General features: G+C 47.0%; 1 protein-coding gene across 6 annotated transcripts in view; it reads left to right on the top strand.

Moving 5' to 3' along the window:
- Positions 1–23,567, top strand: part of NRP2 (neuropilin 2) — a 116,549-nt gene that overhangs the window by 25,793 nt on the left and 67,189 nt on the right. For all 6 annotated transcript variants that reach the window (XM_019446277.2, XM_019446275.2, XM_019446276.2 and 3 more), the window contains exons 3-7: positions 8,867–9,048; positions 15,196–15,426; positions 16,827–16,982; positions 18,967–19,136; positions 21,034–21,189. In XM_019446277.2, coding sequence (XP_019301822.2) covers positions 8,867–9,048; positions 15,196–15,426; positions 16,827–16,982; positions 18,967–19,136; positions 21,034–21,189 — 895 coding nt within the window. The remainder of the gene's footprint in view (positions 1–8,866; positions 9,049–15,195; positions 15,427–16,826; positions 16,983–18,966; positions 19,137–21,033; positions 21,190–23,567) is intronic.

The raw sequence follows: 23,567 nt of genomic DNA, 5'->3' as shown, positions 1-23,567 counted from the left end.
CAGGAGCCCAAACCTTTAGAAAAACATTTTTCTGACGCAGTGTTTGATTCCCCGGTGCCCAGTGTGCCTCATTCCCAGCAGGCTCCCATTTTTCGGACAGATGGGAAGGTTATGATTTGCTCTCACAATTAGACCCTCTGGGAGCCAGGGTTAGTGATCGCCTGTTCCAGAGGGAACTGTCTGCCCGGCCAAATGCAAGGATGCTGCCAGCATGCCAAGCCCTGGGATGGTGTACTCCGATTTCCCCTTAGTGGATACCAGTCACAGAGGCATGATTCCTATTTATGAGATGAGGCAAACTGAGGCACGCAAGCTTGATTGACCCAGGCCAGCATAGGACAGTGTAGGCAGTCTCTGGCCTTGCTGGGGTTCACCTTCCCATCCAAGTGCCAGCCTACTGGTAAACAGACATAAATTATGGGCTCCTCTTACCTCCTTCCCACTCTAGTATCGTTACCAAATGCTAACAAGGGGCCCTTTAAGCTAACTGCAGAGTGAGGATTTTATAGACGTGTACAGCAAACAGAAAAAAGACCCAACCGTCGTGCTGAAAAGAGCCTGCCCAGCAGCCTTAAACTTCACATTGGCACTGCTTGCCTAGAAAATCAGTCCTTACATAAGCAAACACGTTCCACCCAAGCCAGCCTCCAGAGTGCTCGCTGGTCCGGGAGTGGAACAGATCTATGTCCATAAAGCCTCAGGAATGTGTCTTGCTGGGGAGCCAGGTCAGTGGGGGAAGCGGTGTTCAGCCAGGGGGTCAGGGGAAAAGTGCCGGAGGCTTTGTTGTGTGCCCTTAATTCTCCGAAAGTTCATCCTCAGTGAGACTTATCAGACGCCCTGTCTGGAGCGGCCTCCTTCCTCACGTCGCGAGGCGTTCTTGGCAGCCTGCTCTGTCAGGAACAATGAGATCGGCGGGCCCCTCTCCATCATCCCATGGCTTCTGCGGAAAACAACCAGCAATTATAAATAGATGTTATTTGTAGTTTCCATTTTCTTGCCTTCAAGGTTTTCTGGAATCATTCCTTCGGTTTGTTTTGGGTTATTTTCTTCACATACTTCCTTTGCTGGGTGGTCAGATTTCCTCCTTTCTAAAGAGGCACGATGACCCTGGCTGTGCGGGGACTGCGGATAACCTCCGCGTATCAGAGATTTGTGGTGGGAAGAAATGAAGGAAGAAAATGAAACTGCCAACAGTCGCTGTTAAAAAGGCAGCAGCACCGACACAAATACGCAAACAGATGTAGCGTCTTGGCACCGTTTGAGTCCCATAGTTATCTCACAAATGATAACAATAACAACAGTAATAATAGCGGCAGTAATGATGAACATTTCTTTACTGAGTACTTGCTCTGTGCCAGGCGCTGTGCTGAGCTGTTGACATGCATTAACTCACCAAAAAGAGGGAGGCTGGGTGGTTGTTCAAGACCCACCTGTAGGTGGGGAGCGGGGCGGGGGGGGGGGGGGTGGGAGGAGAAAGGCACAGGTTGTTTGATTTTAGCCTGGGCTCAGAAACATGAGATGGAAAGGAAATCGCAAAAACTCAAGTGACTGAAGCACTATTGATGGATTTGTACGGAAGGAGGATTTTTAGAACCCCCCACTGCTAGCACTGAGGTTGGGGGGGGGGGCACCGAGACTGTCTCTACCATTATGACTTTTCATTCCATCTCCACGTGTTCAGTTTCCACGACATCACGTGTATGTAACCTTTCTCTCCCCCACGTCCGCCACCCCGCTTTATAAAAACAGGAGGAGTAGTAAAAATAGCCGGTGTCTCCCGGTGACTTTCTAAGGCACCCGGGACTCTTCTGGGCTTGTATGTACTTTGGCAGTCCTTCCCACAATCCCATAAGGCGGGGACTATTATTTTTTCCATTTTATAGATGAAGAGACTGAGATTCAGAGAGGTGAAATGCCTTGCCTGCAGTCAGGCCACTAATGAGTGCTGGAAACTGGATGGGTGTACCCACAAAGCCCATGTACTACACTTCTCAGAACACACACGCTTATTTATAGACAGATATGTTTCTGTATAACAGTGATTTAAGATTATTTTTGTCACAGACCTAGGAAAATGTGCACATACACAAACACAAAATTTCTGCGTTTGACTTGTAGGGTTCCCTCACCTACTGAAACTCATCTGCGGACCCTACTGGAAATCCACGGGCTTAAGAATACATGCTCTAGATGATACTTTAAGAGCTTATAAATACACAGGGTACTGTTTTCTCACTCGATGGACCATATGTTCACATATGGGTATATATGCGCTTATAAAAATACTTCACTTGCAAAAATTAATATGTTATCCCATCTGAACACTTAAAAGCAGAGCTGGGTGGATCTTGAAACCATGAATTCCAAATCTGCTCACTGCTTCTATTGGTAAGATTTGTCTATTAATTTTGGCAAGTCCTGTGGGCTTTGTTTAAACAAAACAGCTAAATAAAAAGAGCAAGATTCTGTTAAGTTTCTAACTGAAACCAGGCGGTTTCTTTATACCCAGTACCTTCTAATGGTATTGTACTGTGGCAATCTGTTATTCTTACTGCGCTCAGATCTTTATCCAATAGTGAGACAAAAGAATGGAGGCGAGGCCAGTTTGCCCAGCGGTGAGACCACCTGGGGGTAAAGCCTGCCTCAGACTTGGGCAGGTCACTTGGCCTCTCTGAGCCTCAGTTTCTGCATCTGTAAACGGGTGGTAGCTATAACAGGGTGTGGTGTGTATTCACTGAGGATTAAACCAAGGACTATCTAAACAGGGGTCTAGCCCATAATAAATGTTCAATAAATGATCGGTACTTCTTCCCGTTGATATTCCCATTGATGTTCCAGCTTCGTATGAAATGGGTAGCCCCAATGAAAGGGAGAAATTCCAGGAAATGACAATTGCTACTTAAAAAAATGTGCCCTGACATTGAGGCTGGATTTCACTATTGAGCTGGAGACCAGGTGACCTGCCTTTGGCCTTGAATGGACCAGAGACTTCAGCATCCTGCAGGCCTGCCCACGGTCTCTTTGTGTCTTAGGCAGCTTCTTCACCGAGAAGTTGTACATGACAGCATTGTTTTTTCCTCCTATTTTCCCTGCAGGTTTTAATGTAAGGATTAATAAGACAGTGTTTGTAGATGTCTTTGAGCTTCCCAGAAGAAAGGCACTCCAGGAGGTGGTAAATTCTCTGGCCTCCATAATCTACTCATGAAATATGGAACTTTGAAAGTGTGAGAAAAATCTCAAATCACTTTGACAGCATTTTAATTATAGTTGATTTGTTTGCCGCTAATAGTGAAAATGCTGTCAGCATGATTTGAGATGTTTCTTCCACTCAAAATGTTATATTTCGTGTTTTCGAGTCATGAGGCAACATTTCGGTTTCCAGATAAAACCAGAATAGCTCAGGGAATGTGTTAGAACACAAAGGCAAAGTCCACAAAATGGACCCAGTGTAGTCAACCCCTCAGGAAACATCATCACAGAGTGAATTCTTCAGAATTCACCAACCTTAGGTCCCTCATCTGTTTACTCACTCCACAAAAAACTGTGAGCCCTCCAGGCACTGTGCAAGCACGAGAGGTTCAGCAGCACAAAGGTGAGATCCTTGCCCTCATGGTGCCTTCAATCTAGTGAGGACACAGATTCTAAAGAAATAAACAAGTATATTGACAAGACCTGTACCGATGAATAGCTATAAAGGCAATAAGACGGTGGTGAGCTGGAGAATAAGGGTATGCTGTCTGAAATAGGGTGGTCAGAGCAGGCTTCTCTGAGGAGGTGACATTTGCCCCTAGAAGGATGAGACGGCACCCGCCGTAGAAAAAGGTAGCAGAGTATCACAGGCAGAGAGAAGAGCAAGTGCAAAGGCCCAGAGGCTGGAAGGAGCTTGCCATGTGCAGAGTGTGCGGTCTTAATCATTTATGATACGCATAAAAGGAGGCACTGACTGATTGGCAAAGGTTGTGGCTTCAGGATTTGGGTGTGCACAGGGGCTCTGATGTGTAGTGGATCTTCTAGCACGGGCTCGGTTGGCTAACCCAGCGTTTTGGTGGCCTGCTGGGAAGCGTCAAGTGTGGATAGAGTTATGGAAAGCAGAAAGCCCCTTTTCCTGTTGGCCTTAGTGATGAGAGGAAGGATGAGACTGTTGCTTTTTCATACCTCTCCCGTGGTCTCTGAAAATTAATTCCGCCGTCAAGATTCCCACGCCCCACATGCGGGTTTGGGGAGAGAAATTAAGACTTTGAAGTTGAGGACGAACGGACAGAAAACGTTCTCTCGACAAATGCTCAACATGCAGATAGCGGAATCTGTGAGGAGAAAAGTAAAAAGGCACTCGGGAACCATTGTGGAGAGAAAGAGAAAGGTAGGAGTGGAAGTGGCTACTTGGGCTTAGCAAAGTAAATAAATGAATAAAATAACAAAAGGTAGCGTGAAAGCTTTGGAAGGAATTTTTTCATTTGAGGGAGATTACGAATAATGAAATGCAAACACAGTAGTTAATATGTCCGTTAGCTGGTTTATGTTTTCTTCCGGAAAATGAATAATGTGTTCGAAGAGGAACGGCTTTGCGGGTTATCCTACCTGACTGTCGCTGGGGTGAGCCCCGAGTTTAGAGCCCAGATTCCTTTACCAAACAAACGCTGGGTATCAGATGCTAGATGCGGAACCATATTTATTCCGAGGCCACCAACTTCCTAATCCTCTGTGAGCTCTTCCAAATGAACCTGACAACACTGAAATTTCTAAGGAGATTTACTGCAGCTGTAGCAAATCCCTAATAATAAAAAATTTCCCCAAATGAGTCAGGCACACAGGACGTAAGTGAGACGTTCTGTGTGAAGTCAACATGTCATCTGGTGTGTGCCCTTTATGCAGGAAGCTGAGCCACAAGGCCTGGTGGTTAACTGGGGCCTGTCCACGGGGCAGATCACGGGCACTGGAAGTGGGGGCGGGGAGGAGGGAGGGGGCGGCGATTAGCCACCCAACTGTAACTCTGGGTCCCTTTCCCCTCAAGCAAACCTAAGAGGAAAATCTGGTTTTTCTAAGGAGTTTAAGTAAGAGCTGATTACTTGCTTCACAAAAGGATTCACCAGAGGGGTCCTTTAAATGACAAGCTCTAGAAAGAAAATTTATAATGTGATTGATGTATGTGAACCCTTTTCAAAATATGCATCCCTTCATTCACTCTCTCTGCGTGTGTAAATACGTCGGGATGTATTCGTAGCTGCCAGCATTTACAGGAGAGGACTTGGGGTGGTATATTCACTGAGTAAATTGAGGCCAGCTTACAGCTATGGCGTTTGTTAGGTAACCCCACTTCATCGCTGATTGTGTTAATCCCCTAAATTACTCCATGGGTGATTAGGCAACCAGATAAAACCCTCCCTTTCTAATGAACCAGCCAGTGGGACGTCAGGGCCTCTCTTTGTCCTTTCCAGAAACACTGGCAACAGAAACACTGGAGGTATCTGGTGGTCTTTTAAAAAAAAAAGTGTTTAAATACTTACCGAGTGTGGGCCATGCCCCTGGCACTATTGTAGGTGACCCAGTGCCGTGTCTCATTTGGTCCCCACCACGGTTCCGCAAGACAGGTGATGATGGCGGTGGTGATGATGATGAGGGTATTTACATTTTCATCCGCTGTGTTCTGAGAGCTGGGTTATTTTTCTCAGCTCTCCCACTTTGAAAAAAAAAATTTTTTTTTGTTTTATTTTTCCTTTTCTTTTATTCTATTCTGTCTTTATTATTCCTGAAGTACAGTTGACATACGATGTTATGTCAGTTTCAGGTGCACGTCGGAGCGATTCCACAATTGGATACATTCTGCCATGCTCACCGCCGTGGTGTGGTTACCATCTGTCACCATGAAAAAAAATCCTAATGGAAGCAGCATTATTTTATATATTTGTGGCTTTTTAAAAAATTCAAGCCCCCTGTAAGCAATTCAGATAATAGAAGAGAACAAAGAAGGAAGGAGAAATTACCAATTATGTCACCACCCATATATATCTCATTACTGTTAATATTTTAGTAGGTAGTCTTTCAGACATTTTTCTTTACGTATATGTAAGAATGTGTATATGTATATGTTTTTAACACATGCTTTTTTTAAAATCTATTTTTTAACCTAACAATACAGCATGGCCCTTTTCCCATAAGAACAAAATATCTAGACCCACAGCATTACCTACTATGGCAGTGGAGTATTCCACTTTATAAATACAAAACTGATTTACCACCCCCCCCCATTGGACATTTAGATATGATGCTGTTTATAAACGAACCATCTTTTCACTTTTTTGTTTTTAACGTTGTTTAATGTTTGTTTATTTTTGAGGGGGAGAGAGAGAGTGTGAGTGGGGGAGGGACAGAGAGAGAGAGGGAGACACAGAATCTGAAGCAGCTCCAGCCCCGAGGTGGGGCTCGAACTTGTGAACCGCGAGATTCTGAGCTGAAGTCGGATGCTTAACTGACTGAGCCACCCAGGTGCCCTTCACTTTTGTTTTTCTTATATCTATACATGCACAAGGAGGCATGTACATCTTTGCACAATTGTCTGATTATTTTCTTAGGAAAAAGTTCCTAGCAGCAGAATTGCTGGATTAAAGACTTTGTCAAATTTCTGCCCAAATGCACTCCAAAATGTTTTAACAGATGTTCATTCCGCTTATACTGCACCTCTACTCACTTGCTGTATCTCTTCACCCCAGAAATGTGTGTGGGAATACAATAAATCACAATGAACACTCATTGAGCAGTCACTAAACTACTAGGCTGGGTACTGACACTAGATATGGATTAGATTGGTCCTTTGAACCTCACAACAACCCTAGGAGGAAGGTTCTAATATCCCATTTTACTGTCATTTTCCCCATTGCTAAGGATCAGAAAGGTGAAGTAACTTGCCTGAAGTCACCCAGCTATTAAGGCTGAATTGAGATCCAAACCCAGTTCTACTTCTGGGATTAGCTGGGGGGGTGGAGGCCAGGGGGACGGGACTCTTCCACGCAGATTCATACATGCACTGCTCTAGGGGAACTGGGTAGTGTCTGCTTTACTGAACACAGCCAGCTTCTCCACCGTTGTGTACCCTGGTCAGGCATCACCATTACTCAGCTGAGAGTGACTGTCCAGCAGTGCTTACCTCAGTGTGGAAATACTAAGGAGGGATTTTCCAGAGGGTTTGGGGAATTTCCTTTGAGAACAAACTAAGTGTCTTTTCACTTTGGTTTTGGAAGTGGGGAGGCACATTTTCAAAGGCAGCATCATCTCCCAAACTGAAATCGCAGATTCCCCCACCCCCACTGCCTTTCTCAATCTGTAGCTGTCTCTTCAGAGCTCCTGGGGGGGAAACCCTGCCATCTTGTCTTTTCCAGACTAACCAGCTTCTGTAATTCTTTTGACTGTAGGATTCCAGCCCTCTGGGGTCTCAGATTGCACTAATCCTGGTGCACTCCTTATACTTCCTTCACAGGCCTATTTATCCATAAGTGGCTGTGCAATCTGAAATATGGCTCCTGGGGGCTGCAGGGAGGCCTTGGGCCACTCCAGCTCAAACGAGCCACTTCTACAGGCAGCCAGCTCCCACAGACCCGTGTGTGTGCAGGAGTCTGCAGGCACATCCCAGAGAGAGTAGCTTTTCCAGGCCCTCTCTTTACCCCCCCAGAAAGAAATGTCTTACATGTTGTTTTAACAGACTGATGGAAAATAAATAAACAGGGAGAGACAAGGAAATGGGTGGTTGTTGGTAAATAATCGTGCAGTGGCCAGCAATTTGCAGGGAGCTGGTGGGGAAGGAATTTCCCACCTCAGCCGCTGAGACAGGGATGTTTACTGGGAACCCAGAGGAGGAGCACAGAGTCGGCACAGTGAAGACTGCCAGAGCACCCACCGAGGCTGGATCTGTGTGCCTGTACAGATAAAATGGCGTGTGCCATTCCACGAACCGAGCCAAGGATGTCTTTGAGGTGTCTTCCCCAACCTGGGGCCAGTTTGATTCTATTTGAAATGAGCTCAAGCTTCAGTACAGGGAGGGCAGCCTGCTCAGCAGCTTGCTGAGGCTAATAGTTATTTGCTCATAGACTCTGGGTCCCTGAGGATTCACCCCCTGCTTTTGGAGAAAGGTTTTTATTGCCTTATCTAATATGATGCTGATTCCTTTTAAAAACGTGTTGTTGACGAGACATTGCTGATGTGAACTTTGCAGAGTCATCTCAAGGAGGGAAGGGGCCCATGGTTGGGAGCCTTTGTCACTGACAATTAAAGATAAGGAAAGAGGGGATGACCCAGGAGAAAATGGAAACATGGGAGAGAGGGCAGGAAAGTAAACAAATATCCCAGGACTGTCCCCAGTGTGCCTGGCTCGGTGCCTAGCACCTTACTTATACTTTTCATTCTATCTCCAGCCCAGCCTTCTGAACTGGATATTTTTATCCTCATCTTACAGATGAAGAAATTGATTTCAGAGGGGCTAAGTAACTCTCAGTGATGCAGAGCTAAGACGAAAAGACTAAGATTCAGAGAGATCGTGATGGAAATAAAAGTGGTGCTATGGAAGGAAGGAAAAATGTTTGTTTTGAGATAATTTGATAGAATGATGCTACTGCTCTTATGTGGGCAAAAGATAAGGCCTTAAAACCTAGCCATCCACTGAGGCGCCCATTCTGTTCATGGCTTCAATAAGGCAATGCAACTTCCTATATCTAGGTTCACCGGTCTATACGAGCAAACCTAAACGCCCTTTGTTTATCATTCTGAAACTCCTGAACATCTGGAAATGGAGGGCACAGGAGCTGGAGTGAGACAATGGTCCCTTTCATCTGAGCGTGATCTTTGCTCATATGTGCCCCTGTGTATCATCCTCACTTAGGTATGACTTCATTGAGATTCGGGATGGGGACAGTGAATCTGCAGACCTCTTGGGAAAGCACTGTGGGAACATCGCCCCACCCACCATCATTTCCTCGGGCTCCGTGCTCTACATCAAGTTCACCTCCGACTACGCCAGGCAGGGGGCAGGCTTCTCCCTGCGTTATGAGATCTTCAAGACAGGTCAGTGTGGTCACGGCTGGAGAGTGGGGAGCTGGGCACCTCCGGGAGGACGGGTAGCTAGCTGCCCTCTGTGTCTGGCTGTGGGGCACTGTGTAAGGGAACTGTGTGAGAATCATATGCACATGGATGGAGCCCAGTGAGACGGATGGGAGGGGTTACAAAAGTTGTTGGAGTTGGAAGAGAGGTTCAGGGTGACCCTGGTGACAGCCCAAGATGAAAACCCAGTTTAACTTACGATCCAACTCAAGAGAGCGCTGGGTGCTGCCCGTCAGGCAGGCAAGCATTTGTTTGTGGCACCAAAGCGTAGGAGGGTCAATTAACTCGAGAACCACTTTCGAAAAGAATTTGATTTCTGTGTGTGTGTTTTTTAAATCACAATTTGATTTCTGTGTGTTTTTTTCATGGGGGGAAAGCAAAAGTCAGCTGAACGTCCTCCTGATTACTTCATGGTTTAATGTTGCCTTTATCTGGGATTTCATGGGCAGAAGGACATAATCTTTTCAGTATTTAGAGTCTCTAAAGATCTTAGTATGATCCTCCCAGTGGGGTCATCCAGTAGCGTTGAAAATCAAATGTGGCTCATAGGAATCCCCCTTGCTGATCTGTTTTACCACTTCTACCTGTTGAACCCCTGCTTCCTAAATGCAGATACAGCTGCCCCCTGAAAAGCAATCAGAAAGATAGGAGAAAAAGAGACAGAGAACACTTCACTTCTTTTAAGTGGACTGCCTGCTTTCCATGAGGCCCCCCTTAGATTACTTGTGGCCCTGAAAACATGCGCCCATCCTTATTTCCATAACTGGATTGAGCCAACTTTTATTCATAAGTCGCTAGTTCAGTAGCTACGCTGAAGCACTCTAAGCGGCATGCCCTTCCCTCCAGTGTGAGAGCTCATTATCTTGAGGCTGAGCGAAGCACCCTCCAGTTCTCCCCTCACCCCCAGCCTGCTTCCCTGCCTCACGGGCTCCTACCCCATCTACCAGCACGGCCCCTCCTGAGCCTCCGTTTTACAACTTGTAGACAGAGTCTGGTACAAGGGGAGGCTGTCCGCCTTGTCGTCGAGAGGCCCAAGTCCGGCGCCTCTTGAGTTCAGTGTAAGGGGACCTATTCATATATATTTTCTTTTCACTAAACAGTTCTTGAAAGGAAGTGGTAGCTGCTGAAAGCACTTTTTATATCCACTCTGTCTAAATATTTGTCAGATTTGTCTGCCTGAGAGTAAGAACGAAGAATCCAATGAAGGGGCGGGCCGAGGGAACTCTGTCAAGCCATCTCCAAGCCCCAGTGGGAGCACAGACTGTCCCAGGGCACGAGTCTCACGAAGGCCCGTCTGTCACGGGCTGCCATGCTTCCCACCCACATGAGGTCATAAGGACTGACAGTCTGCGGTGTCCAGTGTCTCGGGGGCTGGTGTGAGGCTCCTGAATACCTCAGTCCACATTCCCTAGAGTCCTACGCAAGATTCAGATCAGTCAGTGCCACCAGCTCAGATGGAACATTCATCATACCCTCTTCTGCTGGGGAGAAGTTGGGGAGAGAGAGCACAGAAAGGAATAAAACACTAGAAGAGGGCAAAACACGCGTGAAGACCCTCGGCACGTAACCCATGCACAGTAGACGTCGTTGGATGAACATAAGTAAATAGATATGTCGACTGAAAGGAAAACTATAATATGAGGCAGAAGGCGTAAGCACCAAGTAAAGGTACGATTAACGTGCTATGGTTGTGAAAATGAGGGCTCTATTGAGTGACGTGGCAAGCAGGGGATCCAGGAAGTCAATTAGAAAGCAAGGTCACCAGTGCTAAAGCTGTCACTCAGCTCTCCCGTGCTGACAGTGAACGGAAAACAGCTCCAAGCAAGGTCGTCCAGAGAGCTGGCCGAGGGAAGTCAGAACAAGGGTGAGCAGGACCATTAAAGTTCATGTCTCTTTCATGCTTCCTGACTTCGTATTTCACAAGGGATGATGCCGTATTCTCCAGAAAGCCACCGAAAGGATGAATGTTAACCCTATCCATCATGCAGTTTTGATGTTAAAAGTTAAAATGCACAGAGTGTATCATAACTGAGCAGTACTGTTTTGAGGACAGATAGTCTGCGGATGCCTCGACACCATGGCACCAGCCATGGAAGGTGGCTTAGGCATGGACCAACGGGGCACCCTACTTCAAGGACGAGGACTCCCTAAAGACAGAGGACAGAGGTTCCTGTGGTGGGAGAGAGCCCTGCCAACCACAGCCATATTTCCGGGGAACGCAAGAGAGAAAATGAGAGCCCAGTGGTCTTCTTGGGGGCCACTCTCACCTGCCATCAGGCCTGCCTGAAAGAACAGCCCTCAGCATGAAGGGCAACACTGTGTAAAACACATACATGCGTGGGCTACAAAATTCAAAGCTGAGAAGCCTAGGAAGATGAGCATTCTTCCAGATGCCATGCCCTCCCTGCACCCACATTTCCACTGTGGGAGTCCTGGAAGAAAATACACAAAATTTACGTCATCCACAAAACATGAAAGAAATGCGTGAACATGCTGAAGAAATCCAAACAAACATAGCTATGTTTGCTAGTCAGATTCATAGAGAAAGACGGGGCTGGGGGTGGGGGGGGGGGGCTGGGACTGTAAACACAGATACCCAAAATAATGGTACCGAGGACTGTGGAAGCTCAGCTGCCGAATTCTACTGACAGACACAAACCCACAATTCAGGTGCAAAAGGGGGACATGTGGCTGGAGTGCAAGGTCCACGTCTCCCCTGAATGAAGTGGTTTCTAAACGCGTCTATATATTACCAGACTGCTCACATACAAAAGTGCAAACCGAAACAGCTCGCAGACTTAAAGGATCTCGAATTGCCAAACCATGAGCAGAACAGAGAAAGGAATTTTAAAATAACTTAAAAAGTAACATTGGAAACTGAATCACTGGAAAACGTGGGTGGTTTTTTTTGTTGTTGTTGTTCATTCGTTTTCTGAGACTCCCTTGACCAAAGTTCAAGATCAGGTTTTCCTTCCTGGTGCCCAAAGACATCGCAGAATCTGAAATCTCTGGGGTCATCCACAGACAGAGAAAACTTGGAGTGCCCCCCTGCTCCCGCTCCCTGAACTGAATTCACCTTTTGAGGGCAGGCCCAGCTCAGTTTGGATAAATCCACCACCGTGTTTTAAATAGCTTTATGCGTGTGGATTCTTCCTTTGCTTGCAGAGTTATTGTAAAATTTATAGTGGAAAAAGATGGAGTGGGCACTTCTCACACCAGAGTCCTTTGGTATGAAACCATTCACTGCAGCCAAAATCCCCCAGCTTGTGTGGACAATCTTAGCATTGAGTGAACCTGCGTATTTGTTGACTGAGCTATTTTTTTTTTAACCTCTGATGCTTTTAACACATTGCAGAAAAGGATCTTGGATTAGGTAGATGTCTGCAAGACGCCCCTTTCGTCCCAAGATCGTCACCCTCTTGTGAGATCTCTCCCCCACATTTAACATCCAGCTGCCTGCTTTCTGACACTTTGACCACAGTCCAAACTATGAGGTGGCACGATTACAGACGAATGCACCGTTCTAATGGACAAGTTGGACTGTTCTGCGTAAAAAGGATAAAACTGTCTTTCTTCCTCATTTAAAATAAGCCAGAGAATATACCCATGGATAGCTATGTGTCAGAGATAGATACATATTCTTTTTGGTGTTTTTGTTTGTTGGTTGGTTGGTTGGTTGGTTGGTTGTTTTGCCATAAGAATATTATATTGGGGGCACCTGGGTGGCTCAGTCGGTTAAGTGTCCGACTTTGGCTCAGGTCATGATCTCACAGTTCAAGAGTTCGAGCTCCGCGTCGGGCTCTGTGCTAACAGCTCAGAGCCTGGAGCCTGCTTCAGATTCTGTGTCTCCCTCTCTCTCTGCCCCTTCCCCACTCGTGCTCTGTCTCTCTCTGTCTCTCAAAAATGAATAAGCGTTAAAAGAATATATATCATATTGAAAAATTCTGACCAGTGAAGTGCAGGACCTCAGAACCCTGGAAGCTGTGGGTGCTTTAAAATGTCGCATTCTCCGGGTCTGTCTTCGACTTACTAGGTGTCCATTGTGGGCGAATTTTCCCCCATGGATGGGAGGAACCAAAGAAAGATTCCACCAAAAATTCCCTGCTCCTGTGGGGGGAGACGAGGTGGGGTGGGGTGGGGATTCCCCTTGCCCTGAGAAGGAATGACAAGACAGCAAACTTGAGGAGGGAATGTCAGGATGCCTTTTCCGGCTCTGGAAGCCAGTTGTGGCTAGAGAGTTAATTTCCTCCGGCTAAGTGACCCACATGGAGAAGGCTGCACAATGGCAATAAACACTAACCTTTTCAAGATTCCTCTCAGCCCCCCAAAGACCGGCCAGCTGGCTTCGCTTTGCCAAACTGCCTCATCCCAAACCATTGAGGAGGCCCTCCGGAGCGTGGGGCTTGGCAGTAAACAAAGCTGGGGGCTCAGTGGTAAACAAACTGGGGAAAGGCCGTCCCAGCTCAGCCCTCTGGACCCAGCTGCCCACTGGGCCGCCCGTGACTGACTGACAGAGTGCAGAGCCTCAGAGATGCGGCACTTTAGTGAGCCTTGGGAATGCTGAAAAGGTTAGCTCTCGCCCATCCCCCATCCCCACGCCGCCAGGGCACAGCGCTGGGCTGAAGGCAGAGGTGATGGATGGGCAGGTAGGGATGTTGGAATTTCCGGTCTGATGCTAAAGGAAGTTGCAAACCCCCTTCTCCCACTTATCTGCATGGCACCTTTTCCAAGTCAGACACGCGCGCTTTCCAGAAAGCCGTCATCAATAAAGAGCCTCACGGAGGGCCCTGCTGCAGGAGCCTCGGATAAAGACATCGCTGCGGGCTAAGATCAGTGTATTGACATCACACAGTTATATTTCAGCGGGATCCCCAGAGGACACTTCCTGCCAGTAAACACCTGGTTTATCGAGTATTTCTGTATTTTTTCTTCATGCTTAGAGTGCTTATTATCCTCCTCATAAATCCTGCTAGCTTTTTTTAATTTTAAAATCGGAGCGTAGTGAAATCAATGGCCATTGTCCAGCCTTTACATCCACTGCAATTGACTGGCATCGCTTCTGGCCCCGTGCTGCTCCGTGGGCCCAGCGTCCCGGGGCTGGTCGGAAGCCCACGCTGGCCAATGGTGGCTGGGTGAAAGCACACGAGGGCCCTTTTAATGCGACTCCACCTAGAGGCATTAGCAGATCTGGTGGCTGTAATCCTCTTAGAGCTCCTGCTGCCGTCCAAGCCTGCACCGGGATGCGAATGTGTGCGGCATTTAATAAGAACGCCTCCGTGAGTCCCAGGAAAGCAGACACAAGAGCTTCGGAGAAAAAACAAGGCCATCCCTACCACAAAGGAACCAGAAGCCTTCCAAATGTCAATACACTGCCACATTTTTCCAAACTTGCTGCCGGAGCGGCCTTTAACATCCCCAACGCCCTGCTGTGATCCACCAGCTACAAACGTCGATTGTTAATTGTCTGGCCACTACAGAGCAGCTCGTTTTAATATAGTCATGACATGAATGAGACCCAAGCTCCCCTTTGCCCCTCCCCTGAGGCACCTTGGATCTTGGAGGGAGAAGGGGGCACTGGGTTGGCTCTGGGACAATAGGGGCTAGTGTTGAGGTCAGCAATAAATAAGGGGTAACATTGTTTTCCCTGCTGGCAATCAGCAAGCCTTCCTTAAGGATTGAAATAACTTACATTTCTGGAGCGAGCAGCTGAGTAATTGAGAAAGAAGGCTCTGTTCCTCTTTTCAAGAGAATCTCTCTCTTTTTCTCTCTTTCTCTCTCTCTCTCTCTCTCTCTCTCCCTCCCTGTATCTCACACACACACACTTCTTTCTAACCCCCCTCCACTCCCCAACTCCTCAATTGCTGATCTTACTGTATTATGTAGAGCACGCCAGCTCTCCTCCCCTAATTTCTCTCCTAAAGAAAGTCTGGCTTAAAGGCTTGAGACGTGGCTGTGAAGAGTATGTTGCTTCAAGGGCCACTCCAGTGAAAACAAAAACGTCACGAGTAGGGGGATTGGGGCTCCAACATGTAAATAACCCATGTGACAGAGGCAGGAGAGAAAGGCATGTTCTTCTCCTTTCTTAATGCTACAGTTCTCTTTTACATACAGGCTCCGAAGACTGTTCAAAAAACTTCACAAGCCCCAACGGGACCATTGAATCCCCTGGATTTCCCGAGAAGTACCCACACAACTTGGACTGTACCTTTACCATCCTGGCCAAACCCAAGATGGAGATCATCCTGCAGTTTCTGACCTTTGACCTGGAGCATGACCCTTTGCAGGTGGGCGAAGGAGACTGCAAATACGATTGGCTGGACATCTGGGACGGCATTCCTCATGGTAAGTGATGTCGCTGTCACGAGACCCTTCTCAGGAGCTTTGCCTTTGCCTGTGAATTGCTTTAGTAACGATAAAAGAGAGAGAGAGAGAACAAAGACTTCAAAGCTCCTTAGGGTTTGTGTATGACCCATGATGACTTTCTCTTCGTATTCTTCACCAAGGATGATTTCAGAGAAATTACAGGAAGGCAGTTTCCTTTCTTGGAGGTATTTTTTTGGAGAAGGATAGGAGGAGAGTGAATAGGTACTTGGATGAGGATGAGAAAACCTATCGGTAATGTTCTTTTCTACCCCAAGTTGTCAGGATTTCCAGAGAAAGTGACTCAGTGACCACTATGCCCCAATAGGATGCCAGAGCCAGACTGACTAGGTTTGAATCCTGGTTCTGCTCTGAGCAGTTCTGCAACCCTGGGTAGGTCACTTAAACTCTGTGTCTTATGTGTATAAATAAACTGTTTTCATCACCATTATTATTACTATGATTTTACTATTATTAAGACAATCACAAATATCAAAAAGGTGCATCACCCAAGGCCCAGAGGAACTGGTGCTTCTCAGGGGGAGACCAACATAGGTCTTGAGCAGAATCTGTATTGGTGAAGAAACCAATTGTTCCCTTTTGTGGTCAGTATTAGTGTTTTGCACTATAAGGGAGACTTGATGGCTAAGCAGTTTCATTTTCTGAGAAAAGCCTAGGACTTAGTCAGAAAACTCAGGTTTGAGTCACAGCTCTGTTATTTCCTAGCCGTATGAACATGGAAAAGTCATGTGACCTCTCTGAACCTCAATTTTTTCTTCTGTAGAACAGGCATCATCATGACAGCTTTCTGGCCCATCCCTGAACAGAGGGAGAGAACAGAATGAAGCCAGGTCAGGGAAAGTACGGTTGACCTTTGAACAATACTTGAACTGCCTATGCAGTTGAAAAATCCACACATTACTCTGAGTCCCCAAAAACTTAACTGCTAATAGCCTACTGTTGACCGGAAGCCTTACCAATAACATAAACAGTCAATTAATACATATTTTATATATTATGTGTAGCGTACCCAGTCTTCTTACAATAAAGGAAACTAGAGAAAAAGAAAATGTCATTAAGAAAATCATAAGGAAAAGAAAATACATTTACAGGAGCGTACTGTATTTCTCCAAAAAAAATCCACGTATAAGTGGATCCACACACTTTAAACCCGTGTTGTTCAAGGGTGAACTGTACTTTTTAATGTCCAGGAAAAATACTACGTGTTGTTCTTAAGACCTATTTTTGGTCATTCTTTTATGCCAAGGCATACCCAAAGGATGCTCCATGGAGTGACTGGTGATTGTGGCAAGTGTAAATGTATCGAAAATGGAGTTTGACCTTCCCATGTCTACTGACTTGTCTTTGTCTTGCATGTCCAGTCGGCCCCCTGATTGGCAAGTACTGTGGGACCAAAACACCCTCTGAACTCCGTTCGTCGACTGGGATCCTCTCTCTGACCTTTCACACAGACATGGCGGTGGCCAAGGATGGCTTCTCTGCACGCTACTACCTGGTCCATCAAGAGCCACCAGACAGTGAGTTGGGCAGTTGGGAACCTCTGTCCTGTCCTTCCATCAGGGCTGTGAGGACATGTAATGAAGACAGACTGGCCTCTGGGAAAGGAGAGGGCAGTTCTCCAGAATTTATAGTAGCATCTGAGTTCAGGGAATGGGGGCTATATCTTCTTGCTAGGCAGAGATTAATGAAAATAGAACAGATGTCGACTGGGTACTCCTTTCTTTACAAAGTACGTATGTGTACCAAGAATTAGTTATTCCCAGAGTAAGTCTCAGAACCATCGCAAGCCTCAGTTTTCCCATCTGTGAACGGAAGGGAGGTTAGTGAGGACGTCTCTGTAGAGTCCCCTACCCTGTGCTAACATTTTTTGAGTCTGAGGCTATTTTTCTCCCTCTCTAAGCCTCAGTGGCCATTGTCAGAAAACTGAGTAATTTTTACACCTCTTTCATATATATATATGTATATATGATATACATATATATATACATATACATATATATACGTATATATATATATACATGTATATATACATATATATATGTATATATACATGTATATACATGTATATGTATATACATGTATATATATGTATACATATACATATATATGTATATATGTGTGTATATATATGTATATATGTATATATATACATATATACATATATATGTATATATATGTGTGTGTATATATACATATATATACATATATATGTATATATATGTGTGTGTATATATACATATATATATATATATATATATATAAAACATCTCTGGCCCTGGGTAGAGCTTCTCTCACTAGACTGGTACACGCTTGCACTTTCACTGCACGCTTCCAGTATACACAGTTCCCAGGCTTCTGCTATGTGCCAGGTGCCGTGCAAAGCATAAAGTATAGCTCTGGCGCCAGCTGCCCTGGAACTTCCCATCCAGGCCATGAGTCTCCGGCCTCCATCAACGTTTACTCCCACCTCCTGAATCTTCACATCAGCTCCTCTAGGATGTGTGCCCCACATGTGCTGCCATTTCCACCGAGAAACCCAAAGGATAACTTTAAGTACTAAAGACGTACTTGAAGGCTGCTTGGAGCTGGGGAAATCGTGCCACGGTTGTAGACAGCTTATTGCGTGCCTACCTACGCACAGGGCAGCCTGGCCTGCCGGAAAGGTGACGAGTTTTGTTCTGGGTTTTGCTTTTGCGCTTCTTCAAAAAGCCCATGAAGATTGAATGACAGGAAAACAGTACTGCAAATTGCACCAGGGTCTGCAATGGGCCAGTTCAGTCACAGAGCTAGAGAATGGATTTGATAGCTGAAAAAATTGCTGGTCTTTATCAGACACGTGCACACACGAATATTGACCAGTGCCTGTGGTATCCGTGGGAAGGACAGCAATTGAGCTAATGGTGCATGGCCAGACTCAGTGACTTCTGGGTCCATTTGCCCAAGCAAGTGGTTCAGGGGAATGGAGTGACACGCCTGTGCTCGTGGAGAGGTGTCCCAAAGACAGGCATTTACTGCTTTGTGATGTCTGTCTTCTGTGCCAGAACTCGAGACAGTTGAGTGAAAGAAAGAAGCAAAAGTGCCTCCTGGGTGTTTATTAATAAAGCAAGCTTCCCACGATGTATCAGCCCACCCAGATTGCCACGGGTCTATCACACGTTTACCTGTATTTCAATATCGGTGCATCTGGTGTCTGTGAGCATCCGTAGCCTGCGGCACCAACAGTTCTTGTGCTTTAGATTGTATTTTTAATTTGTATGATGATTCTTATTTACCCACAGCCTGACTTCTTTTAGGCCCAATTTAGTTTCTTTCAGACCCAGAGGGGTTGTCAAAGTCTGTGACTTGGCAGGGTTGTTTTTTAAAATGCGAGCGTATAATGAGGTCTTTAAGATGAGCGAGTTCCTGCAAGGACTTGCCCCTAAGAGGGAGCAACATTTTGAGGGTCCCAGGGGTTCGAGGTTGAGAGACATAACTCTGCCTTTGACCATCTCCACTCCCCAGACTTCCAGTGCAATGTCCCTCTGGGAATGGAATCTGGCCGGATTGCCAATGAACAGATCAGTGCCTCATCTACCTACTCTGATGGAAGGTGGACACCCCAGCAAAGCCGCCTCCATGGTGACGACAATGGCTGGACACCCAACTTGGATTCCAGCAAGGAATATCTCCAGGTACTCACTCAGATGTACTAGAGGGTGTGCAGAGGGCACGTGTATTGGTGGACAAGGGAGGTGGCTCCTCGCCTGGAGCGGACAGAGGACACAAAGAAAATAAACACAGCCTACTCGAGAACCCCATTCATCCATCCGTCCAAAAACACATGTGCCAGGCACGAATAGACTTAGCCAGGTGTTGTGCTAACTACTGGGATAAAAATGACAAGTAAGATGGACACTGCCGCTGCCCTTGTGACACTTACCAGGCCTCGGAGAAGTTGTTTGGCCTGGGTGCTGTTTGCCTCTCAGTAAAGATATCCATGGAACGTTCTATAAACAGTTCCAGATCTTCCTCATTCTTGGCAGAGGGAGGCATCAGAGACTTGGTAGGGGGAGGGCGTCTTCCTAAGGGCAGACTTGAGTCGCTAGCTGAGCATGGCAGCCTCTCATGATCTTTGCTACTTGGAGGGAGCCCTGCCAGGAAGGTTTTGCACATAGCTATCAGAGAAGATAGAACACATGGGAAAATGTCACTACCGGGAATGAAACTCTAGTTGCCCAGATGCTCTGCGGCATCTTTTCAGACTATTGTTTGCCTTCCTTCTGAATAAGACTTGCAGTTTGTGTTGAATAATCACCCTGAAACTACAGACTGGTCCAGCTCCCATCCCCCAGGGAAGAGCAGCTTCTGGGTCCATGCTAGAGCAATGACTGCTTTTATGACACACATACCAGACGGCCTTGTGACCCATTGACAATCCTGTCCTAGTTCTGATGTGACACAGTGACCTCCGCTCTGAGAAGGATGTTGTGGAACAGGCAGCAGGAAAGGGAGAAGGGCTACTTAGAAACTGCCAGGGAGTCCACAGAGGTTCTAACAGCACAGTCCTCCGGCCATTTTGTAACTGTGTCTCCTCTGCCTCTCCAAAAACCCTTCTGATCCTGCAAAGCTTCCAGAACGCTCTCCTTTATAATCAATGTCCCATTGATTTCACTCCTTATTTTTCGGCCTCAATCATAAACTTTCTCTTATTGCTATCCAGCTGTCTGTCATACACATATGCAGCCCCGCATACTTCTCTTGAATTGCTTACTATGCTGAGCACATAGTAAGTAGCCAATAAATGCTTCCTGACTCAAATTTTACCTGCGAGTGCTGGCTAAATTTTGATCACACAGAGGTTGCCATTAAGAAACGCCGTGGCCAGCAAAGGAATGGCATTCCTTTGGGTTTTTTCCAAAGCAATTTCCAAATGGGTTTGGCGTTGTGGGGAGAAAGGTGCCTCCAAATGTTGGCCATCTTCTTCATCAAGCGAAAGGTCAGGACTTGGTGCATAAGCCTAATTGCTTGGGCAGACTCTGCATGCCCTTTGACCCTTTAGTGACCTGAGTGACTAAATACACAATGGATTGAGGGACTGAGGGCACGGGAGGCAAAGCAGCCCTGAGCTGAGACGCTGCAACAAGGGGGTCATAAGTGAATTGGACTGGACTGGACTGGACTGGGGTGGAGTGGGCGGAGTGGCGTGGATTTAGCCATTGTTCCTTCAGAATAGCATCTGCTTTTACTACTTAAGGCGGGCTGTCGTCCAGTAAGAAGGGGTCACAGTTCTAGATGTTCAAGGATCCCTTTAAGATAAACTGACTACCGTCCATTCAGATTTGCAAAGAAGAGAAAAGCAGAAAAATAATCAAGTTACAGTTTCAAAGGTGTCCAATCCAGTGTCAAATAAGTCGAGATTAACCGTCCAGCTTGGAATTGCAAACTGATAACTGATCGCACTGATTCTGAGGGAATCACAGACACGACTTGTAAGCCGGGTATTCCATTTGTGTCCTTTGAAGAAAAAGCAAGATGCTGCCCTCCTGTCAGGAGCTGCGGCCCCCTCACTCCTCCTCTGCTCTCCCTCAGGTGGATTTGCACTTTCTAACCATGCTTACAGCCATTGCCACGCAAGGAGCGATTTCCAGGGAAACCCAGAATGGCTACTACGTCAAATCGTACAAGCTGGAAGTCAGCACGAACGGTGAAGACTGGATGGTGTACCGGCACGGCAAAAACCACAAGGTAAAACCCATATCCCCACCTCAAAGGCATGCTGGGGTGGTGCAGGAGGCTTGGGACCAGAGGAGCTTCCAGTTGACCCCACAGAGGGGAGGAGGCCTTGTTCCGTGAGGTTCAAATAATTGATGGAGGCGTGGGAGGCGGTGGCCCTGAAAATATCCTTTCTTATGCTAAAGCGATTGGAAAACACGGTTTCTCCGACAGCCAGGCTGCTGTTGCATGTCGCACAGCAGAGAGAGAGTGAGCAAGCTTGCGGAGTGCTCTCTGACTGCAAATGAAGGAGAAAATGCGTTCCCAGTCCGCGCCTCCCTGCACAGGATTCATTGAGCATTTATGGCCTGAGTCCCTTCCACATGCTGGGTTAACAATCACAAAGCCACATGAAACTGTAGTTCAGGAGTTACCGAGGTCTGGAAATGAAAGGGCACAAATCCTGAGAGGGACTCACAATGTCCCGAAGAAGAAAGAGGACAATAAATAATGAGGAGAAATTCAGTTTGTCAGGGATGGGATCTGAACTGGCAATCACGCTTGGCGGCAAGGCATTGAATTCTCGCAGCTGGTGTCTTCAGTGTCTGTGGCCCCCAGAGGTGTGGCCGTGTGGGTGATGTGGGGTTTTTGTTGCGCACAAGGATGAATGCCGGCGCTCGGCTTACTTAGACACGTGGCATTCTGCCGGTGAGCGGGCCCGGGCCGGCACTGGCGATACACTGCTCATAAGGTGCACGCAGCGTATAGGGGGCTTATTGCAAGTGGCTGGTGGTCTCACCTGGGCGGGGGGAGAACACGGTCATGCGCTGGCTCCCAGCTCTAGGAGGAGAGTGCCTATCCTTCCCTGAATGGAAGTGGGGACAGGCAAAGAGACCCTCCTCTTTAGCGCTACGGTTCCCCTGTCTGTCACGCTGTGAATGATCAAAATGGGACACGTGGCACCGCACCTAGAGAGGCCAAAGATCGTTTGCAAACACAGCCTCCTTGTCTCCTACCACTGCCCCGAGGCTGCTTGCCCTCGCTGGGGAGACTGGAAACCTTGAACCGAGAAAATACTCCACTGTAATGTCGGCACTGATTCTCTCTGGAAATGTGAGTTTTTAAGGCAGTGGATTTTTTTTTTATTATTAAAATTGCCATAGTAACGTGGCACCATTCATCTGAAAATCACGGCTTCTAGATATTACCAGGTGTCACACACACACACACACACACACACACACACACACACTTTCCTCATTTCACGAATAGGGAAAGTGAGGTAGTTAATTGAAGGACCTCCTCACCTTAACATGTTCAACCAGGTCTGGTTTCTCACTGACTTTGTTTATTTCAGTTGCAAATATCGCTTGGAAATGGCAAGCCGGAGCTGGCACTGGATGCTAGGTGCATGGGCTGAGTCCTCTCCCCAACCTACTCTTTTTCATGCCTTCTCTCCCCACCCACCCTGCTCAATAAGAAACTGGTGGAACCTAGAAGCTGAGCCAGGCAGGCGAGGGCCCGCGCTGAGTCGGAGTGGGTCCTGAGGGAGAAGGAGGAGTTTCACCTGACAGCCTCCCTGTCCAGGCGCAATGACTAAGCAGTGCTGGCCAGAGGGATACTGTAGCATAAGCTGATTTTAAAAGCACGCAGATGGACTGGGATGCTATTTAAAACACTATTTGTAGGAAATCTGCTTTCGGAAATACCTTAGCACTGCACATTTTGACAGAATGCTGTCCTCCCTGGCTTTATCCCTGGTATTCATTCTGCAGGGAAGCTATTCCTGAGAATTGAATTTAGCTTTCTGGGCTCCTTTGGAATCAGTCTCAACTTTTTCATATTGGATGCATTATTCTTTCTCTCTCTCACTTTCTCTTCTCACCCTTGGCTAAATTTCTTTGCCCAGGAGCCAAGGGGTAATTTCATTTTCATTTTGTTGTTGTTGTTTGGTTTTTTAGTGAATCCGTCCTGCTCACATAAAAAGTGCTGGGGCAGAGGAAAAGCCCCTTCCCTTCCCCATTAGATAATTCATTCTCTGGCTAACCTAGAAGGAGGCTGGAGAATGGAAAGCCTGCCAGTAAGGCGTCACTCCCTCCCCACGCTCCCTTGCCCCACCGCGGGTGTGGTGGGTGACGAGGGAGACCTGCCCGTCCTCCCCTCCAGGGGTGATCTCTGCTGCTCCCCCATTAGCAGATCCGTCTCCCAGATGTCTGTATTTAACGTGCAGATTCCGCACCGTTCAAGGGGCGTCAGCGCGGCTCTCTGGGCTGTTCGGGTTGAAATAGTTGAGTGAACCGTGCCAAATAGATTTGTCAAGTCTGCTGCAGTTTGATTTGATGCCACGAAGGGGAGGGGGGTGAGGAGGGGCGTCGGGGGCAAGAGGGGAAGAGGCTTCGTCTGGGTTGGTC

The sequence above is a fragment of the Panthera pardus genome, unplaced genomic scaffold (genome assembly GCF_024362965.1).
Source record: "Panthera pardus isolate Hobbes unplaced genomic scaffold, ASM2436296v1 HiC_scaffold_10, whole genome shotgun sequence".
In the NCBI taxonomy this organism is placed as follows: domain Eukaryota; kingdom Metazoa; phylum Chordata; class Mammalia; order Carnivora; family Felidae; genus Panthera; species Panthera pardus.
Note: the sequence above shows the minus strand (reverse complement) of the source record. Positions and strands in the feature narration are given on the sequence as shown.